This window comes from Pongo abelii, chromosome 10, assembly GCF_028885655.2.
Source record: "Pongo abelii isolate AG06213 chromosome 10, NHGRI_mPonAbe1-v2.0_pri, whole genome shotgun sequence".
NCBI classification, from domain to species: domain Eukaryota; kingdom Metazoa; phylum Chordata; class Mammalia; order Primates; family Hominidae; genus Pongo; species Pongo abelii.
Genome location: NC_071995.2, coordinates 54876542 through 54901614, shown reverse-complemented (window position 1 = coordinate 54901614; position 25073 = coordinate 54876542). Strand labels below are relative to the sequence as shown.

At 44.3% G+C, this 25073-nt stretch overlaps 1 protein-coding gene across 1 annotated transcript in view; it reads left to right on the top strand.

Annotated features, from left to right (window-relative positions):
- The window catches only part of RDH16 (retinol dehydrogenase 16), a 48091-nt gene extending 23356 nt beyond the window's left edge, over positions 1 to 24735 (top strand). The window contains exons 3-6 of the mRNA XM_002823411.5: positions 18690 to 19030; positions 21004 to 21262; positions 23175 to 23338; positions 23919 to 24735. Coding sequence (XP_002823457.4) covers positions 18690 to 19030; positions 21004 to 21262; positions 23175 to 23338; positions 23919 to 24136 — 982 coding nt within the window. The 3' untranslated portion in view covers positions 24137 to 24735. The remainder of the gene's footprint in view (positions 1 to 18689; positions 19031 to 21003; positions 21263 to 23174; positions 23339 to 23918) is intronic.
- The last annotated feature ends 338 nt before the right edge of the window (positions 24736 to 25073 follow it).

Here is a 25073-nt window from a genome sequence, read left to right as displayed (position 1 = left end):
TTTTATTCTCTTTGAAGCAATTGTGAATGGGAGTTCACTCATGATTTGGCTCTCTGTTTGTCTGTTATTAGCATATAGGAATGCTTGAGATTTTTGCCCATTGCTTTTGTATCCTGAGACTTTGCTGAAGTTGCTTATCAGCTTAAGGAAATTTTGGGCTGAGACGATGGGGTTTTCTAAATATACAATCATGTCATCTGCAAGCAGGGACAATTTGACTTCCTCTTTTCCTAATTGAATACCTTTATTTCTTTCTCCTGCCTGATTGCCCTGGCCAGAACTTCCAACACTATGTTGAATAGGAGTGGTGAGAGAGGGCATCCCTGTCTTGTGCCAGTTTTCAAAGTATGTGCTTCCAGTTTTTTCCCATTGAGTATGATACTGGCTGTGGGTTTGTCATAAATAGCTCTGATTATTTTGAGATACGTCCCATCAATACCTAGTTTATTGAGAGTTTTTAGCATGAAGGGCTGTTGAATTTTGTCAAGGCCTTTTCTGCATCTATTGAGATAATCATGTGGTTTTTATCTTTGGTTCTGTTTATATGATGGATTATGTTTATTGATTTGCGTATGTAGAATCAGCCTTGCATCCCAGGGATGAAACCAACTTGATCATGGTTGGTTTTTGTTGTGCTGCTGGATTTGGTTTGCCAGTAGTTTATTGAGGATTTTTGCATTGATATTCCTCAGAGATATTGGTCTAAAATTCTCTTTTTTTGTTGTGTCTCTGCCAGGCTTTGGTATCAGGTTGATGCTGACCTCATAAAATGAGTTAGGGAGGATTCCCTCTTTTTCTATTGATTGGAATAGTTTCAGAAGGAATGGTACCAGCTCCTCTTTGTACCTCTGATAGAATTGGGCTGTGAATCCATCTGGTCCTGGATTTTTTTTGGTTGATAGGCTATTAATTATTGCCTCAATTTCAGAGCCTGTTATTGATCTATTCAGGGATTCAACTTCTTCCTGGTTTAGTCTTGGGAGGGTGTATGTGTCCAGGAATTTATCCATTTCTTCTAGATTTTCTAGTTTATTTGCATGGAGTTGTTTATAGTGTTCTCTGATGATAGTTTTTATTTCTGTGCAATCAGTGGTGATATCCCCTTTATCATTTTTTATTGAGTCTATTTGATTCTTCTCTCTCTTCTTTGTTAGTCTTGCTAGTGGTCTATAAATTTTGTTGATCTTTTCAAAAAACCAGCTCCTCGGTTTATTGATTTTTTGAAGTGTTTTTTGTGTCTCTATCTCCTTGAGTTCTACTCTGATCTTAGTTATTTCTTGCCTTCTGCTAGCTTTTGAATGTGTTTGCTCTTGCTTCTCTAGTTCTTTTAACTGTGATGTTAGGGTGTCCATTTTAGATCTTTCCTGCTTTCTCTTGTGGGCATTTAGTGCTATAAATTTCCTTCTACACACTGCTTTAAATGTGTCTCAGAGATTCTGGTATGTTGTGTCTTTGTTCTCATTGGCTTCAAAGAACATCTTTATTTCTGCTTTTATTTTGTTATGTAACCAGTAGTTGTTCAGGAGCAGAGTGTTCAGTTACCATGTAGTTGAGTGGTTTTGAGTGTGTTTCTTAATCCTGAGTTCTAGTTTGATTGCACTGTGGTCTGGGAGACAGTTTGTTATAATTTCTGTTCTTTTACATTTGCTGAGAAGTGCTTTACTTCCAACTATGTGGTCAGATTTGGAATAAGTGTGATATGGTGCTGAGAAGAATGTATATTCTGTTGATTTGAGATGGGGAGTTCTGTAGATATCTATTAGGTCCACTTGGTGCAGAGCTGAGTTCAATTCCTGGATAGCCTTGTTAACTTTCTGTCTCATTGATCTGTCTAATGTTGACAGTGGGGTGTTAAAGTCTCCCATTATTGTTGTGTGGGAGTCTAAGTCTCTTTTTAGGTCACTAAGGACTTGCTTTATGAACTTGGGTGCTCCTGTATTGGGTGCCTATATATTTAGGGTAGCTAGCTCTTCTTGTTGAATTGATCCCTTTACCATTATGTAATGGCCTTCTTTGTCTCTTTTGATCTTTGTTGGTTTAAAGTCTGTTTTATCAGAGACTAGGATTGCAACCCCTGCTTTTTTTGTTTTTCATTTGCTTGGTAGATCTTCCTCCATCCTTTTATTTTGAACCTATATGTGTCTCTGCACATGAGGTGGGTCTCCTGAATACAGCACACTGATGGGTCTTGACTTTTTATCCAATTTACCAGTCTGTGTCTTTTTGTTTTTGTTTTTGTTTTTGTTTTTTTCTTTTATTATTATTATTATTATTATTATTATACTTTAGGTTTTATGGTACATGTGCCCAATGTGCAGGTAAGTTACATATGTATACATGTGCCATGCCATGCTAGTGCCAACTCGTCATCTAGCATTAGGTATATCTCCCAATGCTATCCCTCCCCCCTCCCCCCAACCCACAACAGTCCCCGAAGTGTGATGTTCCCCTTCCTGTGTCCATGTGTTCTCACTGTTCAATTCCCACCTATGAGTGAGAATATGCGGTGTTTGGTTTTTTGTTCTTGCGATAGTTTACTGAGAATGATGATTTCCAATTTCATCCATGTCCCTACAAAGGACATGAACTCATCATTTTTTATGGCTGCATAGTATTCCATGGTGTATATGTGCCACATTTTCTTAATCCAGTCTATCATTGTTGGACATTTGGGTTGGTTCCAAGTCTTTGCTATTGTGAATAATGCGGCAATAAACATACGTGTGCATATGTCTTTATAGCAGCATGATTTATAGTCCTTTGGGTATATATCCAGTAATGGGATGGCTGGGTCAAATGGAATTTCTAGTTCTAGATCCCTGAGGAATCGCCACACTGACTTCCACAAGGGTTGAACTAGTTTACAGTCCCACCAACAGTGTAAAAGTGTTCCTATTTCTCCACATCCTCTCCAGCACCTGTTGTTTCCTGACTTTTTAATGATTGCCATTCTAACTGGTGTGAGATGGTATCTCATTGTGGTTTTGATTTGCATTTCTCTGATGGCCAGTGATGGTGAGCATTTTTTCATGTGTTTTTTGGCTGCATAAATGTCTTCTTTTGAGAAGTGTCTGTTCATGTCCTTCGCCCACTTTTTGATGGGGTTGTTTGTTTTTTTCTTGTAAATTTGTTGGAGTTCATTGTAGATTCTGGATATTAGCCCTTTGTCAGATGAGTAGGTTGCGAAAATTTTCTCCCATTTTGTAGGTTGCCTGTTCACTCTGATGGTAGTTTCCTTTGCTGTGCAGAAGCTCTTTAGTTTAATTAGATCCCATTTGTCAATTTTGGCTTTTGTTGCCATTGCTTTTGGTGTTTTAGACATGAAGTCCTTGCCCATGCCTATGTCCTGAATGGTATTGCCTAGGTTTTCTTCTAGGGTTTTTATGGTTTTAGGTCTAACATTTAAGTCTTTAATCCATCTTGAATTGATTTTTGTATAAGGTGTAAGGAAGGGATCCAGTTTCAGCTTTCTACATATGGCTAGCCAGTTTTCCCAGCACCATTTATTAAATAGGGAATCCTTTCCCCATTTCTTGTTTTTCTCAGGTTTGTCAAAGATCAGATGGTTGTAGATATGTGGCATTATTTCTGATGGCTCTGTTCTGTTCCATTGATCTATATCTCTGTTTTGGTACCAGTACCATGCTGTTTTGGTTACTGTAGCCTTGTAGTATAGTTTGAAGTCAGGTAGCGTGATGCCTCCAGCTTTGTTCTTTTGGCTTAGGATTGACTTGGCGATGCGGGCTCTTTTTTGGTTCCATATGAACTTTAAAGTAGTTTTTTCCAATTCTGTGAAGAAAGTCTTTGGTAGCTTGATGGGGATGGCATTGAATCTGTAAATTACCTTGGGAAGGATGGCCATTTTCATGATATTGATTCTTCCTACCCATGAGCATGGAATGTTCTTCCATTTGTTTGTATCCTCTTTTATTTCCTTGAGCAGTGGTTTGTAGTTCTCCTTGAAGAGGTCTTTCACATCCCTTGTAAGTTGGATTCCTAGGTATTTTATTCTCTTTGAAGCAATTGTGAATGGGAGTTCACTCATGATTTGGCTCTCTGTTTGTCTGTTATTGATGTATAAGAATGCTTGTGATTTTTGCACATTGATTTTGTATCCTGAGACTTTGCTGAAGTTGCTTATCAGCTTAAGGAGATTTTGGGCTGAGACAATGGGGTTTTCTAGATATACTATCATGTCATCTGCAAACAGGGACAATTTGACTTCCTCTTTTCCTAATTGAATACCCTTGATTTCCTTCTCTTGCCTAATTGCCCTGGCCAGAACTTCCAACACTATGTTGAATAGAAGTGGCGAGAGAGGGCATCCCTGTCTTGTGCCAGTTTTCAAAGGGAATGCTTCCAGTTTTTGCCCATTCAGTATGATATTGGCTGTGGGTTTGTCATAAATAGCTCTTATTATTTTGAGATACGTCCCATCAATTCCTAATTTATTGAGAGTTTTTAGCATGAAGGGTTGTTGAATTTTGTCAAAGGCCTTTTCTGCATCTATTGAGATAATCATGTGGTTTTTGTCTTTGGTTCTGTTTATATGCTGGATTACATTTATTGATTTGCGTATATTGAACCAGCCTTGCATCCCAGGGATGAAGCCCACTTGATCATGGTGGATAAGCTTTTTGATGTGCTGCTGGATTCTGTTTGCCAGTATTTTATTGAGGATTTTTGCATCAATGTTCATCAAGGATATTGGTCTAAAATTCTCTTTTTTTGTTGTGTCTCTGCCAGGCTTTGGTATCAGGATGATGCTGGCCTCATAAAATGAGTTAGGGAGGATTCCCTCCTTTTCTATTGATTGGAATAGTTTCAGAAGGAATGGTACCAGCTCCTCCTTGTACCTCTGGTAGAATTCAGCTGTGAACCCATTTGGTCCTGGACTTTTTTTGGTTGGTAAGCTATTGATTATTGCCACAATTTCAGCTCCTGTTATTGGTCTATTCAGAGATTCAACTTCTTCTTGGTTTAGTCTTGGGAGGGTGTATGTGTTGAGGAATTTATCCATTTCTTCTAGATTTTCTAGTTTATTTGCATAGAGGTGTTTGTAATATTCTCTGATGGTAGTTTGTATTTCTGTGGGATCGGTGGTGATATCCCCTTTATCATTTTTTATTGCATCTATTTGATTCTTCTCTCTTTTTTTCTTTATTAACCTCCTAGCGGTCTATCAATTTTGTTGATCCTTTCAAAAAACTAGCTCCTGGATTCATTTATTTTTTGAAGGGTTTTTTGTGTCTCTATTTCCTTCAGTTCTGCTCTGATTTTAGTTATTTCTTGCCTTCTGCTAGCTTTTGAATGTGTTTGCTCTTGCTTTTCTAGTTCTTTTAATTGTGATGTTAGGGTGTCAATTTTGGATCTTTCCTGCTTTCTCTTGTGGGCATTTAGTGCTATAAATTTCCCTCTACACACTGCTTTGAATGCATCCCAGAGATTCTGGTATGTTGTGTCTTGGTTCTCGTTGGTTTCAAAGAACATCTTTATTTCTGCCTTCATTTCGTTATGTACCCAGTAGTCATTCAGGAGCAGGTTGTTCAGTTTCCACGTAGTTGAGCAGTTTTGAGTGAGATTCTTAATCCTGAGTTCTAGCTTGATTGCACTGTGATCTGAGAGACAGTTTGTTACAATTTCTGTTCTTTTACATTTATTGAGGAGAGCTTTACTTCCAAGTATATGGTCAATTTTGGAATAGGTGTGGTGTGGTGCTGAAAAAATGTATATTCTGTTGATTTGGGGTGGAGAGTTCTGTAGATGTCTATTAGGTCCGCTTGGTGCAGAGCTGAGTTCAATTCCTGGGTATCCTTGTTGACTTTCTGTCTCGTTGATCTGTCTAATGTTGACAGTGGGGTGTTAAAGTCTCCCATTATTAATGTGTGGGAGTCTAAGTCTCTTTGTAGGTCAGTCAGGACTTGCTTTATGAATCTGGGTGCTCCTGTATTGGGTGCATATATATTTAGGATAGTTAGCTCTTCTTGTTGAATTAATCCCTTTACCATTATGTAATGGCCTTCTTTGTCTCTTTTGATCTTTGTTGGTTTAAAGTCTGTTTTATCAGAGACTAGGATTGCAACCCCTGCCTTTTTTTGTTTTCCATTTGCTTGGTAGATCTTCCTCCATCCTTTTATTTTGAGCCTATGTGTGTCTCTGCACGTGAGATCGGTTTCCTGAATACAGCACACTGATGGGTCTTGAGTCTTTATCCAATTTGCCAGTCTGTGTCTTTTAATTGGAGCATTTAGTCCATTTACATTTAAAGTTAATATTGTTATGTGTGAATTTGATCCTGTCATTATGATGTTAGCTGGATATTTTGCTCGTTAGTTGATGCAGTCTCTTCCGAGTCTCAATGGTCTTTACATTTCGGTATGATTTTGCAGTGGCTGGTACCGGTTGTGCCTTTCCATGTTTAGTGCTTCCTTCAAGAGCTCTTTTAGGGCAGGCCTGGTGGTGACAAAATCTCTCAGCATTTGCTTGTCTGTAAAGTATTTTATTTCTCCTTCACTTATGAAGCTTAGTTTGGCAGGATATGAAATTCTGGGTTGAAAATTCTTTTCTTTAAGAATGTTGAATATTGGCCCCCACTCTCTTCTGGCTTGTAGGGTTTCTGCCGAGGGATCCACTGTTAGTCTGATGGGCTTCCCTTTGATGGTAACCCGTCCTTTCTCTCTGGCTGCCCTTAACATTTTTTCCTTCATTTCAACTTTGGTGTATCTGACAATTATGTGTCTTGGAGTTGCTCTTCTCGAGGAGTATCTTTGTGGCGTTCTCTGTATTTCCTGAATCTGAATGTTGGCCTGCCTTGCTAGATTGGGGAAGTTCTCCTGGATAATTTCCTGCAGAGTGTTTTCCAACTTGTTTCCATTCTCCCCATCACTTTCAGGTACACCAATCAGACGTAGATTTGGTCTTTTCACATAGTCCCACATTTCTTGGAGGCTTTGCTCGTTTCTTTTTATTCTTTTTTCTCTAAACTTCCCTTCTCGCTTCATTTCATTCATTTCATCTTCCAGGGCTGATACCCTTTCTTCCATTTGATCGCATCGGCTCCTGAGGCTTCTGCATTCTTCACGTAGTTCTCGAGCCTTGGTTTTCAGCTCCATCAGCTCCTTTAAGCACTTCTCTGTATTGGTTATTCTAGTCATACATTCTTCTAAATTTTTTTCAAAGTTTTCAACTTCTTTGCCTTTGGTTTGAATATCCTCCCGTAGCTCGGAGTAATTTGATCATCTGAAGCCTTCTTCTCTCAGCTCGTCAAAGTCATTCTCCATCCAGCTTTGTTCCGTTGCTGGTGAGGAACTGCGTTCCTTTGGAGGAGGAGAGGTACTCTGCTTTTTAGAGTTTCCAGTTTTTCTGCTCTGTTTTTTCCCCATCTTTGTGGTTTTATCTACTTTTGGTCTTTGATGATGGTGATGTACAGATGGGTTTCTGGTGTGGATGTCCTTTCTGTTAGTTTTCCTTCTAACAGACAGAACCCTCAGCTGCAGGTCTGTTGGAGTACCTGGCCGGCCGTGTGAGGTGTCAGTCTGCCCCTGCTGGGGGGTGCCTCCCCGTTAGGCTGCTCAGGGGTCGGGGTCAGGGACCCACTTGAGGAGGCAGTCAGCCCGTTCTCAGATCTCCAGCTGCGTGCTGGGAGAACCACTGCTGTCCTCACAGCTGTCAGACAGGGACATTTAAGTCTGCAGAGGTTACTGCTGTCTTTTTGTTTGTCTGTGCCCTGCCCCCAGAGGTGGAGCCTACAGAGGCAGGCAGGCCTCCTTGAGCTGTGGTGGGCTCCACCCAGTTCAAGCTTCCAGGCTGCTTTGTTTACCTAAGCGAGCCTGGGCAATGGTGGGCGCCTCTCCCCCAGCCTCGCTGCCGACTTGCTGTTTGATCTCAGACTGCTGTGCTAGCAATCAGCGAGACTCCGTGGGCGTAGGACCCTCTGAGCCAGGTGCGGGCTATACTCTCCTGGGGCACCGTTTCTTAAGCCCGTCGGAAAAGCACAGTATTCAGGTGGAAGTGGCCCGATTTTCCAGGTGCCGTCTGTCACCCCTGGAAGGGGAACTCCCTGACCCCTTGCGCTTCCCGAGTGAGGCAATGCCTTGCCCCTGCTTCGGCTGGCGCATGGTGCGCTCACCCACTGACCTGCGCCCACTGTCTGGCACTCCCTAGTGAGATGAACACGGTACCTCAGATGGAAATGCAGAAATCACCCGTCTTCTGCGTGGCTCGCGCTGGGAGCTGTAGACCGGAGCTGTTCCTATTTGGCCATCTTGGCTCCTCCCCCCAGTCTGTGTCTTTTAATTGGAGCATTTAGCCCATTTACATTTAAGGTTAATATTGTTATGTGTGAATTTGATGCTGTTATTATGATGTTAGCTGGTTATTTTGCCCATTAATTGATGCAGTTTCTTCCTAGCATCAATGGTCTTTACAATTTGGCATGTTTTTGCAGTGGCTGGTACCAGTTGTTCCTTTCCATGTTTAGTGCTTCCTTCAGGAGCTCTTGTAAGGCAGGCCTGGTGGTGACAAAATCACTCAGCATTAGTTTGTCTATAAAGGATTTTATTTCTCCTTCACTTATGAAGCTTAGTTTGGCTGGATATGAAATTCTGGGTTGAAAATTCTTTTCTTTAAGAATGTTGAATATTGGCCCCCACTCTGTTTTGGTTGTAGAGTTTCTCCCAAGAGATCCACTGTTAGTCTGATGAACTTCCCTTTGTGGGTAACCCGACCTTTCTGTCTGGCTGCCCTTAACATTATTTCCTTCATTTCAACCTTGGTGAATCTGACAATTATATGTCTTGGATACTCCTCTTCTCGAGGAGTATCTTTGTGGCATTCTCTGTATTTCCTGAATTTGAATGTTGGCCTGCCTTGCTAGGTTGGGGAAGTTCTCCTGGATAATATCCCGAAGAGTGTTTTCCAACTTGGTTCCATTCTCCCTGTCACTTTCAGGTACACCAATCAGACGTAGATTTGGTCTTTTCACATAGTCCCATATTTCTTGGAGGCTTTGTTCATTTCTTTTTACTCTTTCTTCTCTAAACTTCTCTTCTTACTTCATTTCATTCACTTGATCTTCAATCACTGATACCCTTTCTTCCACTTGATCGAATCGGCGACTGAAGCTTGTGCATGTGTCACATAGTTCTCTTGCCATGGTCTTCAGCTCCATCATGTCATTTAAGGTCTTCTCTACAGTGTTTATTCTAGTTAGCTATTCATGTAATTTGTTTTTGCAGGTTTTTAGCTTCTTTGTGATGGGTTCAAACATTCTCCTTTAGCTTGGAGAAGCTTTTTTATTACCCATCATCTGATGCCTTCTTCTCTCAACTCGTCAAAGTCATTCTCTGTCCAGCTTTGTTCCGTTACTGGCGAGGAGCTGCATTCCTTTGGAGGAGAAGAGGCACTCTGATTTTTAGAATTTTCTGCTTTTCTACTCTGGTTTCTCCCTGTCTTTGTGGTTTTATTTACCTTTGGTCTTTGATGACGGTGACGTACAGACGGGGTTTTGGTGTGGATGTCCTTTCTGTTTGTTAGTTTTCTTTGTAGCAGTCAGGACCCTTAGCCTCATGGGAAGGGAAAGACCTTACCGTCCCCTAGGCCAACACCCATAAAGGGTCTGTGCTGAGGAGGATTAGTAAAAGAGGAAGGCCTCTTTGCGATTGAGATAAGAGGAAAGCCTCTGTTTCCCGCATGTCCCTGGGAATGGAAAGTCTCCGTGTAAAGCCGACAATTCATTCTATTCCGAGATAGGAGAAAACCACCCTATGGCTGGAGGTGAGATATGCTGGTGGCGATACTGCTCTGTTACTCTTTGCTACACTGAGATGTTTGGATAAACAGAAACGTAAATCTAGCCTACATGCACATCCGGGTAGAGTACCTTCCCTTGAATTTATTTATGATGCAGATTCCTTTGCTCATATGTTTTCCTGCTGACCTTCTCCCCACCATCACCCCATTCTCCTGCCGCACTCCCTGTGCCGAGATAGTGAAAATAGTGATCGATAAATACTGAGAGAACTCAGAGACCAGCACCAGTGTGGGTCCTCACATGCTGAGTGTGCCAGTCCCCTGGGCCCACTCTTCTTTCTCTATTCTTTGTCTCTGTGTCTTATTTCTTTTCTCAGTCTCTCATCTCCACCTGATGAGAAATACCCACAGGTGTGGAGGGGCAAGCCCCCTTCAAAGAAAAGTGGGTAAACAGGCACAGGACTGCTACATCGGTGAGCATAACTAATCCGATAAGCAGAGGTCCATGGGTGGTTACACACCCTGGAAAGAAATAAGCATTAGGACCATACAGGACACTCTATGACTAATGCTTAACGGAAAATGACTGGGGTGCTGGCATCCCTGTGTTCTTTTTTTAGATGGGAAATGTTCCCCCCCCAGGCAAAAATGCCCCTAAGATGTATTCTGGAGAATTGGGACCAATTTGGCCCTCAGACGCTAACAAAGAAATGACTTATATTCTTCTGCAGTACCACCTGGCCACGATATCCTCTTCAAGGGGGAGAAACCTGGCCTCCTGAGGAAAATGTAAATTATAACACCATCTTACAGCTAGACCTCTTTTGTGGAAAGAAGGCAAATGGAGTGAACTGCCATATGTACAAACTTTCTTTTCATTAAGAGACAACTCACAATTATGTAAAAAATGTGATTTATGCCCTACAGGAAGCCCTCAGAGTCTATCTCCCTACCCCAGCATCCCCTGACTCCTTCCCCAACTAATAAGGACCCCCTTCAACCCAAAGGGACCAAAAGGGGATAGACAAAGGGGTAAACAATGAACAAAAGAGTGCCCATATTCCCCGATTATGCCCCCTCCAAGCTGTGGGAGATGGAGAATTTGGCCCAGCCAGAGTGTATGTACCTTTTTCTCTCAGACTTGAAGCAAATTAACACAGACCTAGGTAAATTCTCAGATAACCCTGATGTGTATGTACCTTTTTCTCTCAGACTTGAAGCAAATTAAAATAGACCTAGGTAAATTCTCAGATAACCCTGATGGCTATATTGATGTTTTACAAGGGTTAGGATAATCCTTTCATCTGACATGGAGAGATATAATGTTACTGCTAAATCAGACACTAACCCCAAATGAGAGAGGTGCCGCCATAACTGCAGCCCGAGAGTTCGGCGATCTCTGGTATCTCAATCAGGTCAATGATAGGATGACAACAGAGGAAAGAGAATGATTCCCCACAGGCCAGCAGGCAGTTCCCAGTGTAGACCCTCATTGGGACACAGAATCAGAACATGGAGTTTGGTGCCACAGACATTTGCTAACTTGCGTGCTAGAAGAACTAAGGAAAACTAGGAAGAAGACTATAAATTATTCAATGATGTCCACTATAACAGGGAAAGGAAGAAAATCCTATTGCCTTTCTGGAGAGACTAAGGGAAGCATTGAGAAAGCATACCTCTCTATCACCTGACTCTATTGAAGGCCAACTAATCTTAAAGGATAAATTTATCACTCAGTCAGCTACAGACATTAGAAAAAAAACTTCAAAAGTCCACCTTAGGCCTGGAGCAAAACTTAGAAACCCTATTGAACTTGGCAATCTCGGTTTTTTATAATAGAGATCAGGAGGGGCAGGAGGAATGGGACAAATGAGATAAGACAAAGGCCACCACTTTAGTCATGGCACTCAGGCAAGCGGACTTTGGAGGCTCTGAAACACGGAAAGGCTGGGCAAATTGAATGCCTACTAGGGCTTGCTTCCAGTGTGGTCTACAAGGACACTTTAAAAAAGGTTGTCCAAATAGAAATCAGGCGCTCTGATTTTTAGAGTTTCCGGTTTTTCTGCTCTGTTTTTTCCCCCATCTTTGTGGTTTTACCTATCTTTGGTCTTTGATGATGGTGACGTACAGATGGGTTTTTGGTGTGGATGTCCTTTCTGTTTGTTAGTTTTCCTTCTAACAGTCAAGATCCTCAGCTGCAGGTCTGTTGGAGTTTACTGGAGGTCCACTCCAGACCCTGTTTGCCTGGGTATCAGCAGCAGTGGCTGCAGAACAGTGCATATTGGTGAACCGCAAATGCTGCTGCCTGATCGTTCCTCTGGAAGTTTTGTCTCAGAGGAGTACCCAGCTGTGTGAGGTGTCAGTCCGCCCCTACTGGGGGGTGCCTCCCAGTTAGGCTACTTGGGAGTCAGGGACCCACTTGAGGAGGCAGTCTGCCTGTTCTCAGATCTCAAGCTGTGTGCTGGGGGAACCACTACTCTCTTCAAAGCTGTCAGACAGGGACATGTAAGTCTGCAGAGGTTATTGCTGTCTTTTGTTTGTCTGTGCCCTGCTCCCAGAGGTGGAGCCTACAGAGGCAGGCAGGCCTCCTTGAGCTGTGCTGAGCTCCACCCAGTTCGAGCTTCCCAGCTGCTTTGTTTACCTACTCAAGCCTGAGCAATGGTGGGCGCCCCTCCCCCAGCCTCGCTGCTGCCTTGCAGTTTGATCTCAGACTGCTGTGCTAGCAATGAGCGAGGCTCCGTGGGCATAGGACCCTCCAAGCCAGGTGCGGGATATAATCTCCTGGTGTGCCATTTGTTAAGCCCATTGGAAAAGCGCAGTATTAGGGTGGGAGTGACCCGATTTTCCGGGTGCCATCTGTCACCCCTTTCTTTGACTAGGAAAGGGAATTTCCTTACCCCTTGCACTTCCCGGGTGAGGTGATGCCTTGCCCTGCTTCGGCTCATGCATGGTGTGCTGCACCCACTGTCCTGCACCCACAGTTCAGCACTCCCCAGTAGATGAACCCGGTACCTCAGTTGGAAATGCAGAAATCACCTGTCTTCTGCGTCGCTCATGCTGGGAGCTGTAGACTGGAGCTGTTCCTATTCAGCCATCTTGGCTCCACCCCTCTCTTGTAGGGTTTTTATGGTTTCAGGTCTAACATTTAAATCTTTAATCCATCTTGAATTAATTTTTGTATCAGGTGTAAGGAAGGGATCCAGTTTCAGCTTTCTACATATGGCTAGCCAGTTTTCCCAGCACCATTTATTACATAGGGAATCCTTTCCCATTTCCTGTTTTTGTCAGGTTTGTCAAAGATCAGATGGTTGTAGATGTGTGGTGTTATTTCTGAGGCCTCTGTTCTGTTCCATTGATCTATATATCTGTTTTGGTACCAGTACCATGCTGTTTTGGTTACTGTAGCCTTGTAGTATAGTTTGAAGTCAGGTAGCATGATGCCTCCAGCTTTGTTCTTTTTGCTTAGGATTGTCATGGCAATACAGGCTCTTTTTTTGGTTCCATATGAACTTTAAAGCAGTTTTTTCCACTTCTGTGAAGAAAGTCATTGGTAGCTTGATGGGGATGGCATTGAATCTATAAATTACCTTGGGCAGTATGGCCATTTTCACGATATTGATTTTTCATATCCATGACCATGGAATGTTCTTCCATTTGTTTGTGTCCTCTTTTATTTCGTTGAGCAGTGGTTTGTTGTTCTCCTTGAACAAGTCCTTCACATCCCTTGTAAGTTGGATTCCTAGGTATTTTATTCTCTTTGAAGCAATTGTAAATGGGAGTTCACTCATGATTTGGCTCTCTGTTTGCCTGTTACTGGTGTATAGGAATGCTTGAGATTTTTGCACATTGATTTTGTATCCTGAGACTTTGCTGAAGTTGCTTCTCAGTTTAAGGAGGTTTTGGGCTGACGATGGGGTTTTCTAAATATACAATCATGTCATCTGCAAACAGGGATGATTTGACTTCCTCTTTTCCTAATTGAATACCCTTTATTTCTTCCTCTTGCCTGATTGCCCTGGCCAGAACTTCCAACACTATGTTGAATAGGAGTGGTGAGAGAGGGCATCCTGTCTTGTACCAGTTTTCAAAGGGAAGGCTTCCAGTTTTTGCCCATTCAGTATGATATTGGCTGTGGATTTGTCATAAATAGCTCTTATTATTTTGAGATATGTTTCATCAATACCTAGTTTATTGAGAATTTTTAGCATGAAGGGCTGTTGAATTTTGTCAAAGGCCTTTTCTGCATCTATTGAGATAATCATGTGATTTTTCTCGTTGGTTCTGTTTATATGCTGGATTACGTGTATTGATTTGTGTGTGTTGAACCAGGCTTGCATCCCAGGGATTAAGTCAACTTGATCATGGTGGGTAAGCTTTTTGATGTGCTGCTCGATTTGGTTTGCCGGTATTTTATTGAGGATTTTTGCATCGATGTTCATCAGGGATATTGGTCTAAAATTCTCTTCTTTTTGTTGTCTCTCTGCCAGGCTTTGGTATCAGGATGATGCTGGCATCATAAAATGAGTTAGGGAGGATTTCTTCTTTTTCTATTCATTGGAATAATTTCAAAAGGGATGGTACCAGCTCCTCTTTGTACCTCTGGTAGAATTCCACTGTGAATCCATCTGGTCCTGGACTTTTTTTGGTTGATAGGCTGTTAATTATTGCCTCAATTTCAGAGCCTGTTATTGGTCTATTCAGAGATTCCACTTCTTTCTGGTTTAGTCTTGGGAGGATGTATGTGCCGAGGAATTTATCCATTTCTTCTAGATTTTCTAGTTTATTTGTGTAGAGGTATTTATAGTATTCTCTGATGGTAGTTTGTATTTCTGTGGGATCGGTGGTGAAATCCGCTTTATCATTTTTTATCGTGTCTATTTGATTCTTCTCTCTTTTCTTCTTTATTAGTCTTGTTAGTGGTCTATCAATTTTTTTTGACCTTTTCAAAAAACCAGCTCCTGGATTCATTGATTTTTTGAAGGGTTTTCTGTATCTCTATCTCCTTCAGTTCTGCTCTTAGTTATTTCTTGCCTTCTGTTAGCTTTTGAATTTGTTTGTTCGTGCTTGTTTAATTCTTTTCATTGTGATGTTAGGGTGTGGATTTTTTATCTTTCCTGCTTTCTCTTGTGGGCATTTAATGTTATAAATTTCCTCCTACACACTGCTGTAAATGTGTCCCAGAGATTCTGGTACGTTGTGTCTTTGTTCTCATTGGTTTCAAAGAACATCTTTATTTCTGCCTTCATTTCGTTATTTACCCAGTAGTGATTCAAAAGCAGGTTGTTCAGTTTCCATGTCGTTGTTGGTTTTGAGTGAGTTTCTTAGTCCTGAGTTCTAATTTGATTGCAATGTGGTCTGAGAGACAGTTTCTTGTGATTTCTGTTCTTTGACATTTGCTGAGGAGTGCTTTACTTCCAACTATGTGGTCAATTTTGGAATAAGTGTGATGTGGTGATGAGAAGAATGTATATTCTGTTGATTTGGGGTGGAGAGTTCTGTAGATGTCTATTAGGTCGGCTTGGTGCAGAGCTGAGTTCAAGTCCTGGATATCCTTTTTAACCTTCTGTCTTATTGATCTGTCTAATATTGACAGTGGGGTGTTAAAATCTCCCATTATTATTGGGGAGTCTAAGTCTCTTTGTAGGTTTCTAAGGACTTGCTTTATGAATCTGGGTGCTCCTGTATTGGGTGCATATATATTTAGGATAGTTAGCTCTTCTTGTTGAATTGATCCCTTTACTATTATGTAATGGCCTTCTTTGTCTCTTTTGACCTTTGGTGGTTTAAAATCTGTGTTATCAGAGAGTAGGATTGCAATCCCTGCTTTTTTTTTCTTTTTTTTCTTCCTATTTGCTTGGTGGATCTTCCTCCATCCCTTTATTTTGAGCCTATGTGTGTCTCTGCATGTGAGATGGGTTTCCTGAATACAGCACACTGATGGGTCTTGACTCTTTATCTAATTTGCCAGTCTGTGTCTTTTAATTGGGGCATTTAGCCTTTTTACATTTAAGGTTAATATTGTTATGTGTGAATTTGATCCTGTCATTATGATGTTAGCTGGTTTTTTTGCTCATTAGTTGGGGCAGTTTCTTCCTAGTATCAATGGTCTTTACAATTTGACATGTTTTTGCAGTGGCTGGTACTTGTTGTTTCTTTCCATGTTGAGTGCTTCCTTCAGGAGCTCTTGTAAGGCAGGCCTGGTGGTGACAAAATCTCTCAGCATTTGCTTGTCTGTAAAGAATTTTATTTCTCCTTCACTTATGAAGCTTAGGTTGGCTGTATATGAAATTCTGAGTTGAAAATTCTTTGCTTTAAGAATGTTGAATGTTGGCCCCCACTCTCTTCTGGCTTGTAGAGTTTCTGCCAAGAGATCCGTTGTTAGTCTGATGGGCTTCCCTTTGTGGATAACCTGACCTTTCTCTCTGGCTGCCCTTAACATTTTTTCCTTCATTTCAACCTTCGTGAATCTGACAATTATGTGTCTTAGGGTTCCTCTTCTTGAGGAGTATCTTTGTGGTGTTCTCTGTATTTCCCGAATTTGAATGTTGGCCTGCCTTGCTAGATTGGGGAAGTTCTCCTGGATAATAACCTGAAGAATATTTTACAACTTGGTTTCATTCTCCCCATCACTTTCAGGTACACCAGTCAAATGTAGGTTTGGTTTTTTCACATAGTTCCATATTTCTTGGAGGCTTTGTTCACTTCTTTTTCTCTTTTTTCCCCAAAGTTCTCTTCTCACTTTATTTCATTAATTTGATCTCCAATCACTGATATTCTTTCTTCCACTTGATCAAATCAGCTATTGAAGCTTGTGCATGCATCCTGTAGTTCTCATGCCATGGTTTTCAGCTCCATCAGGTCATTTAAGGACTTATCTACACTGTTTATTCTAGTTAGCGATTCATCTAATCTTTTTTCAAGATTGTTAGCTTCCTTGTGATGGGTTCCAACATCCTCCTTTAGCTTGGAGAATTTTGTTACTACTGACCTTCTGAAGCCTACTTCTGTCAATTCATCAAAGTCATTCTTCATCCAGCTTTTTTCCGTAGCTGGCAAGGAGCTGCGATCCTTTGGAGGAGAAGAGGCACTCTGGTTTTTTGAATTTTCAGCTTTTCTGCTCTGGTTTCTCGCCATCTTTGTGGTTTTATCTACCTTTGGTGTTTGATGTTGGTGACCTACAGACGGGGTTTTGGTGTGGATGTCCTTTTTGTTGATTTTGAGCTATTCCTTTCTGTTTGTTAGTTTTCCTTCAAACAGTTTCCTCAGCTGCAGGTCTGTTGGAGTTTGCTGGAGGTCCACTCCAGTCCCTGTTTGCCTTGGTATCACCAGCGGAGGCTGCAGAACAGCAAATATTGCAGAACAGCAAATATTGCAGAACAGCAAATATTTCAGAACAGCAAATATTGTTGCCTGATCCTTCCTCTGGAAGCTTTGTCCCAGAGGGGCACCCGCCTGTATGAGATGTCAGTCGGCCCCTACTGGGAGGTGTCTCCCAGTTAGTCTACACAGGGTTCAGGGACCCATTTGAGAAGGCAGTCTGTCTGTTCTAAGAGCTCAAACACCATGCTGGGAGAACCACTCCTCTCTTCAGTGCTGTCAGACAGGGATGTTTAAGTCTGCAGAGGTTCCTGCTGCCTTTTGTTCAGTTATGCACTGCCCCCAGAGGTGGAGTCTATAGAGGCAGCAAGCCTTCCCTTGCTGCAGTGGGGTCCACCCAGTTTGAGCTGCCCAGCTGCTTTGCTTTCCTACTCAAGCCTCAGCAATGGTGAACGACCCTCCTCCTGCCAGACTGCTGCCTTGCAGGTTGATCTCAGACTACTGCATTAGCAGTGAGCAAGGCTCTGTGGGAATGGGACCCGCCAAACCAGGCACGAGATATAATCTCCTGGTGTGCCATTTGCTAAGACCATTGGAAAAGTGCAGTATTTGAGCAGGAGTGTCTTGTTTTTCCAGGTACAGTCTGTCACGGCTTCCCTTGTCTAGAAAGGGAAATCCCCTGACCCCTTACACTTCCTGGGTGAGGCAATGCCCTGCCCTGCTTCAGCTCACCCTCCATGGGCTGCACGCACTGTCCAACCAGTCCCAGTGAGATGAACCAGGTACCTCAGCTGGAAATGCAGAAATCATCCATTTTCTGCATCGATCACAGTGGGAGCTGCAGACCGGAGCTGTTCCTGTTTGCCCATCCTCTCCCTGCTTTCTTTACCTCTGAGGTTGGATTCTCCCTGTGGGATCCTGCAATCCTTCTGCCCCAAAAAAACTATTATAGCAGGAGGGAACCTGTTTCTGCTCACTCTTTGCCTTCTCCTTCTCATCCTAGAGAGCCTGACTGTGCCCTAGTTTTCTGAGGAGTGAGTGATTCTGGGGTGCGGAGCTGGATGAGGAAACTCAGGCTCAGAGAGGGATTTCCACCTAATGTGCCTGGAAACCATGTGTAGCTACCCAATAAGGCCTTTCTATGTTCAGAAGGTCATGGACCAGGGGTGTTGGTATCGGAGCTTTGTAGAGACAGTTTTGACCCCTGTACTTAGAGTAGGGGGTGTGTTTGCCACGGAGAGTGTGTGTGGGCAGCTGTGTGTGAGCCTGTGTGGGTTCTGTGTGTGTTCCTGTGTGAATATATGTGTGTGCTCCTTCATGGACACAGCATGCATGTAGTGGGCCTAGCAAGGCAGAGAGAAATCAGGAGACTAGGGACACATTGCTGAGTGATAGTATCTTCCTACTGGGCAGGACTTGAGGTGTGCAAAGGTGTGCATGAGTACTGCAAAAGCAGTTCAAAGAGCAGAGAGGTGGGGCCAGAATAAATATGTTGCAGACAGGCAGTCATCAGGGAGGAAAGTGAGGATTCCCTGCCAAAATGCCTGAGGGCTTCCCTGCCTACTTCTGTGTTCTTAAATCCTCCTGTCTGAACAGAGGCCAGACTCTGGTTTCCCCCACAGCCTGTCTGTGTCTGTCCTCTGCAAAGCCATGTGGCTCTACCTGGCAGTGTTCATGGGCCTGTACTACCTTCTGCACTGGTACCGGGAGAGGCAGGTGCTGAGCCACCTGAGAGATAAGTATGTGTTCATCACGGGCTGTGACTCTGGCTTCGGGAACCTGCTGGCCAGACAGCTGGATGCACGAGGCTTGCGGGTGCTGGCTGCGTGTCTGACGGAGAAAGGAGCCGAGCAGCTGAGGGGCCAGACTTCAGACAGGCTGGAGACAGTGACCCTGGATGTCAGCAAGACAGAGAGCGTTGCTGCAGCCGCCCAGTGGGTGAAGGAGTGCGTGGGAGACAAAGGTAACCACCCAGGTTTCTCAAGTCTGTCTGTGTCTTCCCTCTGTGTGAAGGGACCACCTCCTGTCTCTCCCTGGGAAGATTTCTACAGTGTCTTTCCGGGTTGAAGTAACAGGAGCTTTCTAATATTTCTCACTTCTCAGGCTGCCTGAGCCCCATCTCTTTTCAATCCTTAACCTCTCCTGACATTGGAGGTGTCTAGTCTTGGGGAGAGTTTGCCCTGATGAGATTTTCTCTCCAGAATTCCTCTCTATCCTCTCCCTCCTGTCTAAGCAGAAGTCATGGATTGTTCAATTCTAAGAGCCTGGGTTAGAGATCTGGAGACTTGCTGGAGCATGGCTGAGAAGGGAGCACAGGGCTGCAAGTGTGCACGGAGGCTGTGCCTGTGCTGGAGCCGGGCTCATGTTCCCAGCACTTTACCTTGTTCTTGCTAGGGCCCATCAGCGTCCACTGAGAGCTATGATCATCTCCATCTTCAGGGGAGAGTATCAGCATAAGGACTGCTTAAGGAAGGCAGAACTAGTAAGGGGTTACTTTTTCTTTCTTCTTTTCACTACACTAATTCATCTGTCTTATTATAGAGGAAGAAAGAAACATGGATTTATTTTATGTAGCAATAAATGCAGAATATGATCTTTGTGGAAAACACTGAAAAGAATAAAGATGAAAACAAAAGTTTCCCTGAAATTGTCATCCACACATAAGTCCTTTTTACAATTATACATAATGAGGATTTTATATTTTGTTCTTAGTTTCAGTCACCTTAAATTCTCTGGAGAAGATGAACATTTTTCCACCATAATGACCGTTTTTATAAAATTATACTTAATTACTTAGAATACTGTATCCTTCCAATAGCCTTACCTATGTAATCCATACTGAGTGGTTGGATATGAAATTCCTTCCTGCTTTTTATCATCATAAATGTCATCTTGGTGGACTTTTATTTGCCAACATCTCTGTAAGTGTGAGTATTGATTGGATTCTTAAAAATGAGATGTCTGGGTGGAGGAATCTGCATTTGCATCAGGGCAGGGCCTGTTATTGAGCAGGGGACGGATTCATATGCCTGGGCCAAGCCTTCCAGATCAACAACTGCCACCCCCTGCCTGGACTCAAGGGACCCTGTGCTCCTGCCCCCTAGCTCTGTGGGTTGAAAACTCTATTGACTTGACATCCTGGGGATTGTGTATTGGCATCTTCCGGAGAGATTTTCCCAGAGCTGGGTGAAGTTGGGACTAAAGGGAAAGATGAAGAGTGGGCTTCTGATGCAGTAGGAGGAGAGGGTGACATTTTCTGGGGCAGAGGGTGGAGTCTGTGTACTGAGTGGGGTGAGGCAACCTTGCTTTCTTCCCAAAGCCTGTGCATTGGAATCCCCCCGTGCTTTCTATAAAAATGTTACTGATGCAGGATGTTTCAAGACCAGTGCCCTGAGGTCAAACACGGGATGTTCTCCAAGTTCCCCCAAGCCTAGGATTTCAGGTCTGTCTCTTTCTCTCTTCCCTCTCCCCCTCACTCTGCCTCTTTCTTGTCTCTTATTCCATCAACAGATAGTTGCTGGACAATCACTATATAAGGTGTTAGCACACCTGAAAATGCAGCTGAATGTCTGTAATGTCTGCAACATTCATGTTTAACTAACAACACATTGGTCTTCATGTTTCCGGACTAATGCAGGGACAATAGTTCTTCAACATGATTTCATGCAATCCTTAAATAGGGGTAATAGCTTATTGTCTTTCAGGCAGTAGGCTGGTCCACGAAGAGTAAATGGAGAAAGACCTGGGTTTTGTGGCCCACCAGCTGCTGAATGCTCAGCCCCCACCCCTGCGATACTGTGGTGTTTGTTATACCCTCCTCCCTGTCCTGCACCTGTCATTCTGCCTTCATTTTATTGGGATGTGATTTGCACCCTAACTCTGTCCACCTGCACAGGCACAACACAGTGATGCTCTCTCATCTTTCCACTGTCCCAGGACTCTGGGGCCTGGTGAATAATGCTGGCATCTCCTTGCCCACGGCCCCCAATGAGTTGCTCACCAAGCAGGACTTTGTGACCATACTGGACGTGAACTTGTTGGGGGTGATTGATGTGACTCTGAGCCTGCTGCCCTTAGTGAGGAAGGCCAGGGGCCGTGTGGTCAACGTCTCCAGTGTCATGGGCCGGGTGTCACTTTTTGGTGGAGGCTACTGCATCTCCAAGTATGGCGTGGAAGCCTTCTCCGACTCCCTCAGGTATGGATCTGGGACGGGGCCCACCCTAGTCTTCTTGCTCCTGTCCTTGTGGGGAAGTCTTTTCCAGGGAGTTCCTTGAATCCCAGCCTGTAAGGCCCTTTCATGAGATCCCTCTCTGTCTTCATGTGTGACACCCTCATCTTCCTCTTTCTGGATTGGGCTGGCCATTCACAGGAAGCACCTTCCTGAGTGCTGGGTGATAAGAGGGGCCCCAGGTCAGAGAGTTTCTTGAACGATACCTCTTCCCTGGATGGATCTCTTGGTCAGACACTGCCAGAGGCAGAATTGGACCTAGATCTTTGGCTTCAGATCCTGCCAGGAGGAACACGGTACTGAGGTTACCAAGCCCAGGACAGGGGAACACTTTGTATCAATGACTAATCCCAGGGGACGACCCTAAACACTTCTTCCCATTGCACCTTGGTATTGGAGCCACAAAGGCAGACCAGGCAGTCAGCGCTGGATGGAAGAATGCTTTGCACCCTAGAGAAGGAGCAGAGAAAGTTCAGCTACAACAGTGTGTGTTGGTCCCCTGGCCAGGGAGGCTCTCCCAGCAGCTGACACTGGGCATGTGGCTTGCTCACACCCCTCTCTTGCTATAATAGAAGGACCCCAACCCCTCCTCCCTGGAATCTGAAATACTTGTAAACCTGGGGCATGCCTTAGGGCCGCAGACACACACAAGCTCATGCAGACGCAAGAGCACTCACTGAGTCAGAAACAGGGAAAGATATTTCCACACCAGGAGATGGCGGCCTGGCCTTGGGGCTCTTCCTCCCTAGGGAGAGAAATGCTTCAAGCCCTGAGGCCGTTCCTTCATGGATCTCTGGGGCCCAAAGACAGCATGCAGGAGATGGTCTTTCCCAGCAGAATTCATGTCCAGAGCCCCTTTGACAATGGGTAGAGCATCTGAGTCCACACAACAGACACTTTTGGCCCTTGTCCAAGTGGCCAAAAATCCGTCCTTAATCAACAAGGTTTTGTCTGTAACCTAAAACTTGATACCTGGGAGAGGGACAAGAGATCTAGAATCGACTGCCAATGCTTATAAGGTTGGTGACCAAGTCAACCTTGCTGGCCATGGTACCCACCTGAGTTGTGGAGAGTCCTGGAGATTCCTTCTGAGCTGGGGATTGAAAACTCAAGCTGGGGATTGAGAACTCCACCTGGCAGCCTGGTAAGGAAGGCTGGGAAAGGCTCCTAGATGAAGGAATGCCATTGGCCCAGGCCCAGAGTGAGCATTAGCCACCTGCATGTACTGCAGAGTCCTCTTGTGGTGAAGGTCAAGGCCAAGCCTGGTGGGGGATGCTGGGCAGGTGGTCACAGGTGGGCTCCTTGAGGGCCTGTGGGCCCTGGACAGGAGTTGTGGCTTATGCTGTTGGCAGAGGAACCCCCCCAAAAAAGGGATTTGCTCAGGGGAGCTCCTTGTTCCAGTCAGCTTCTAGACTCCCACTGACAGCAGGAAGCCCAGTGGTTGTAAGTGTGGGGAGCCAGACTGAAGACAGATGCTTCTTAGAGGGCAACTGCCATCACCCAGCTCAGAGGCCAGGGAGATTCCTGGGGCAGGAAAATGAGGGAGGGGACTGAGGACTGGAGAGGAGGCAAAATGTGGGAATTCTGGTGATCCACTGGATGTGAGGGACATAGGAGGAGACAGCACTAAGGTGCTGCCTTGCTTTGGAATTGGTAGGATTTAGGGCTAGTAAGCTCAGGTGTGTAAAATATGGAAACTCCATAAAGAGGGAATGCCACCATGATAATTATGACCCCTTGATTGCTGGAAATTAAATATTCCAAGCTTTCTATTTCACCCATTGTCCTCATCTGTTGTGATATCATAGTTTTACTTTTATTGTTTGTTTTACCTTCCAAGACTCCTGAAGTTTTTCCCCTCTGCTTCTCTGTCTTGCAGGAGGGAACTCTCCTATTTTGGGGTGAAGGTGGCTATGATTGAACCTGGCTATTTCAAGACTGCTGTGACCAGTAAGGAGAGATTCTTAAAGAGCTTCCTGGAGATTTGGGACCGGTCCAGTCCAGAGGTCAAGGAGGCCTATGGCGAGAAGTTTGTTGCAGACTGTGAGTAAGCTGTGGACAGTGGGGAGAGAAGCAAACCCTCGTGTGGAATCCCTTGCCTACCATTGGTGTCTGAAGGGCATTAGAGTTTGATCCCCAGGCTCTCCCTTCCCCACAAAGTGGAGACCTTTAGCCCCATTTCCATGATGGGTGCTGTGTGGTCAACTGGTCATGAAAAGCAAGTGTCCAGGCTTCTCAGAACTTGGGACCAGTGTCTGTCTGAACCCATCGTTATTGAGGAACAAAGTGAAGCCAGAAAGGGAAGACATTGGTGGCTGATCACAAGCTGGCATTAGAGACAGCTTGTTTTTATGTGCTGAGACTTCTACTGTGGGTGGAGACCATCATTTATGCAGTCCAGATATTCCCAAAGAGAGACAGACATGACTTGGTGCGGGACACTTGCTACTTTCACATGGATGGGCTCCAACTCAGGGAATTTGGATAAAAGAGATTTGAGGCATTGCTTGACTGGGGGTTGTGGGGTGGCCTGAGTTCTTAGACCCTTTCCACTCTAAGGCGACTCCAAAGCAGGAGCGGTTAGAGGTGGAAATATACATGGATTATTTCTGATTCTTAACAGATAAGAAATCAGCTGAACGAATGGAGCAGAAGTGCACACAAGATCTGTCCTTGGTGACCAACTGCATGGAGCACGCGCTGATTGCCTGCCATCCCCGCACTCGCTACTCAGCTGGCTGGGATGCCAAGCTTCTCTACCTCCCCATGAGCTACATGCCCACCTTCCTGGTGGATGCCATTATGTACTGGGGCTCTCCAAGCCCGGCCAAGGCTCTATGAAGCCAAGGCTTGGATGCGTGGTTGCATGGATTTGGGGTGTGCTATGAGGGGTGATGTATCCTTGGGAGAGATATAAAGTGGAGGGAGGGAGCTGTCAAGTCAGTAGGGCACCAATCCCTCCTCCTTCATTACCTCCTGGCCATGATTCTCCTGGGAGATAATTCTGCTCTCTGGAGATGTTGGTGGGAAAGTTTCAAGTTATACAGCTGAGAAACAGGGACCAAATAGTGGTCCTGGGTGCATTGTCACCATGGGTGGCCACTCAAGGGTCCAAGCCTCTTGGGCCATCCTTGGGCTAACAACTGGGGTGGGTGTGAGCAGGTGGAAGGAGCCTCAGCCCATGCCATTACCTCCTGCTTCCTTATCAGGCTGTGTGTTAATTCTGGGCCAGTCTACACCCTCCCACGGGGTGGAAATGGCCTGGAGGATGTGAGGGCACCCCTCCTCTGAAGATCCCTGTACACGTGGTGTTGGAACTGGAACCGTTATGCACCCCCATAGGCCTCAGGAGTCATCCCAGAAGCAGTGGCTGGGAGGTGATGTCCTAAGTAAGGATCTGTGCAGAGGACAAATAAATCAGTTTTTGATTTGTCTTGAAAGCATGGACTTCCTTTGACTCTTGATGTTGAAAAAGTTGATAGTTTCACCCATGTGCAGTGATTTGAATGTTCTTGTGAAGCTCCACTTGGATTCCAGACACATGAGATTGCAATCCCTCTCTGAGCCTGGGTTCCCACCTTTGCTCAGCACCCAGAGTCACTCCATCCAGAAAGTCAGCTCACTGTCAGCCTCTCTAGGACTAGAAGTCAAAGGCAGAAAAGAGTGAACAGGAATAGATCTCCTCCTAATATTGAATTCTCTGCTAGAAGGAGAACAAGATCCCAATGGGGAAGTCTGATCTTAGAGGCAAAGAAAAGGGAAAAAGGGAAATGGGGAT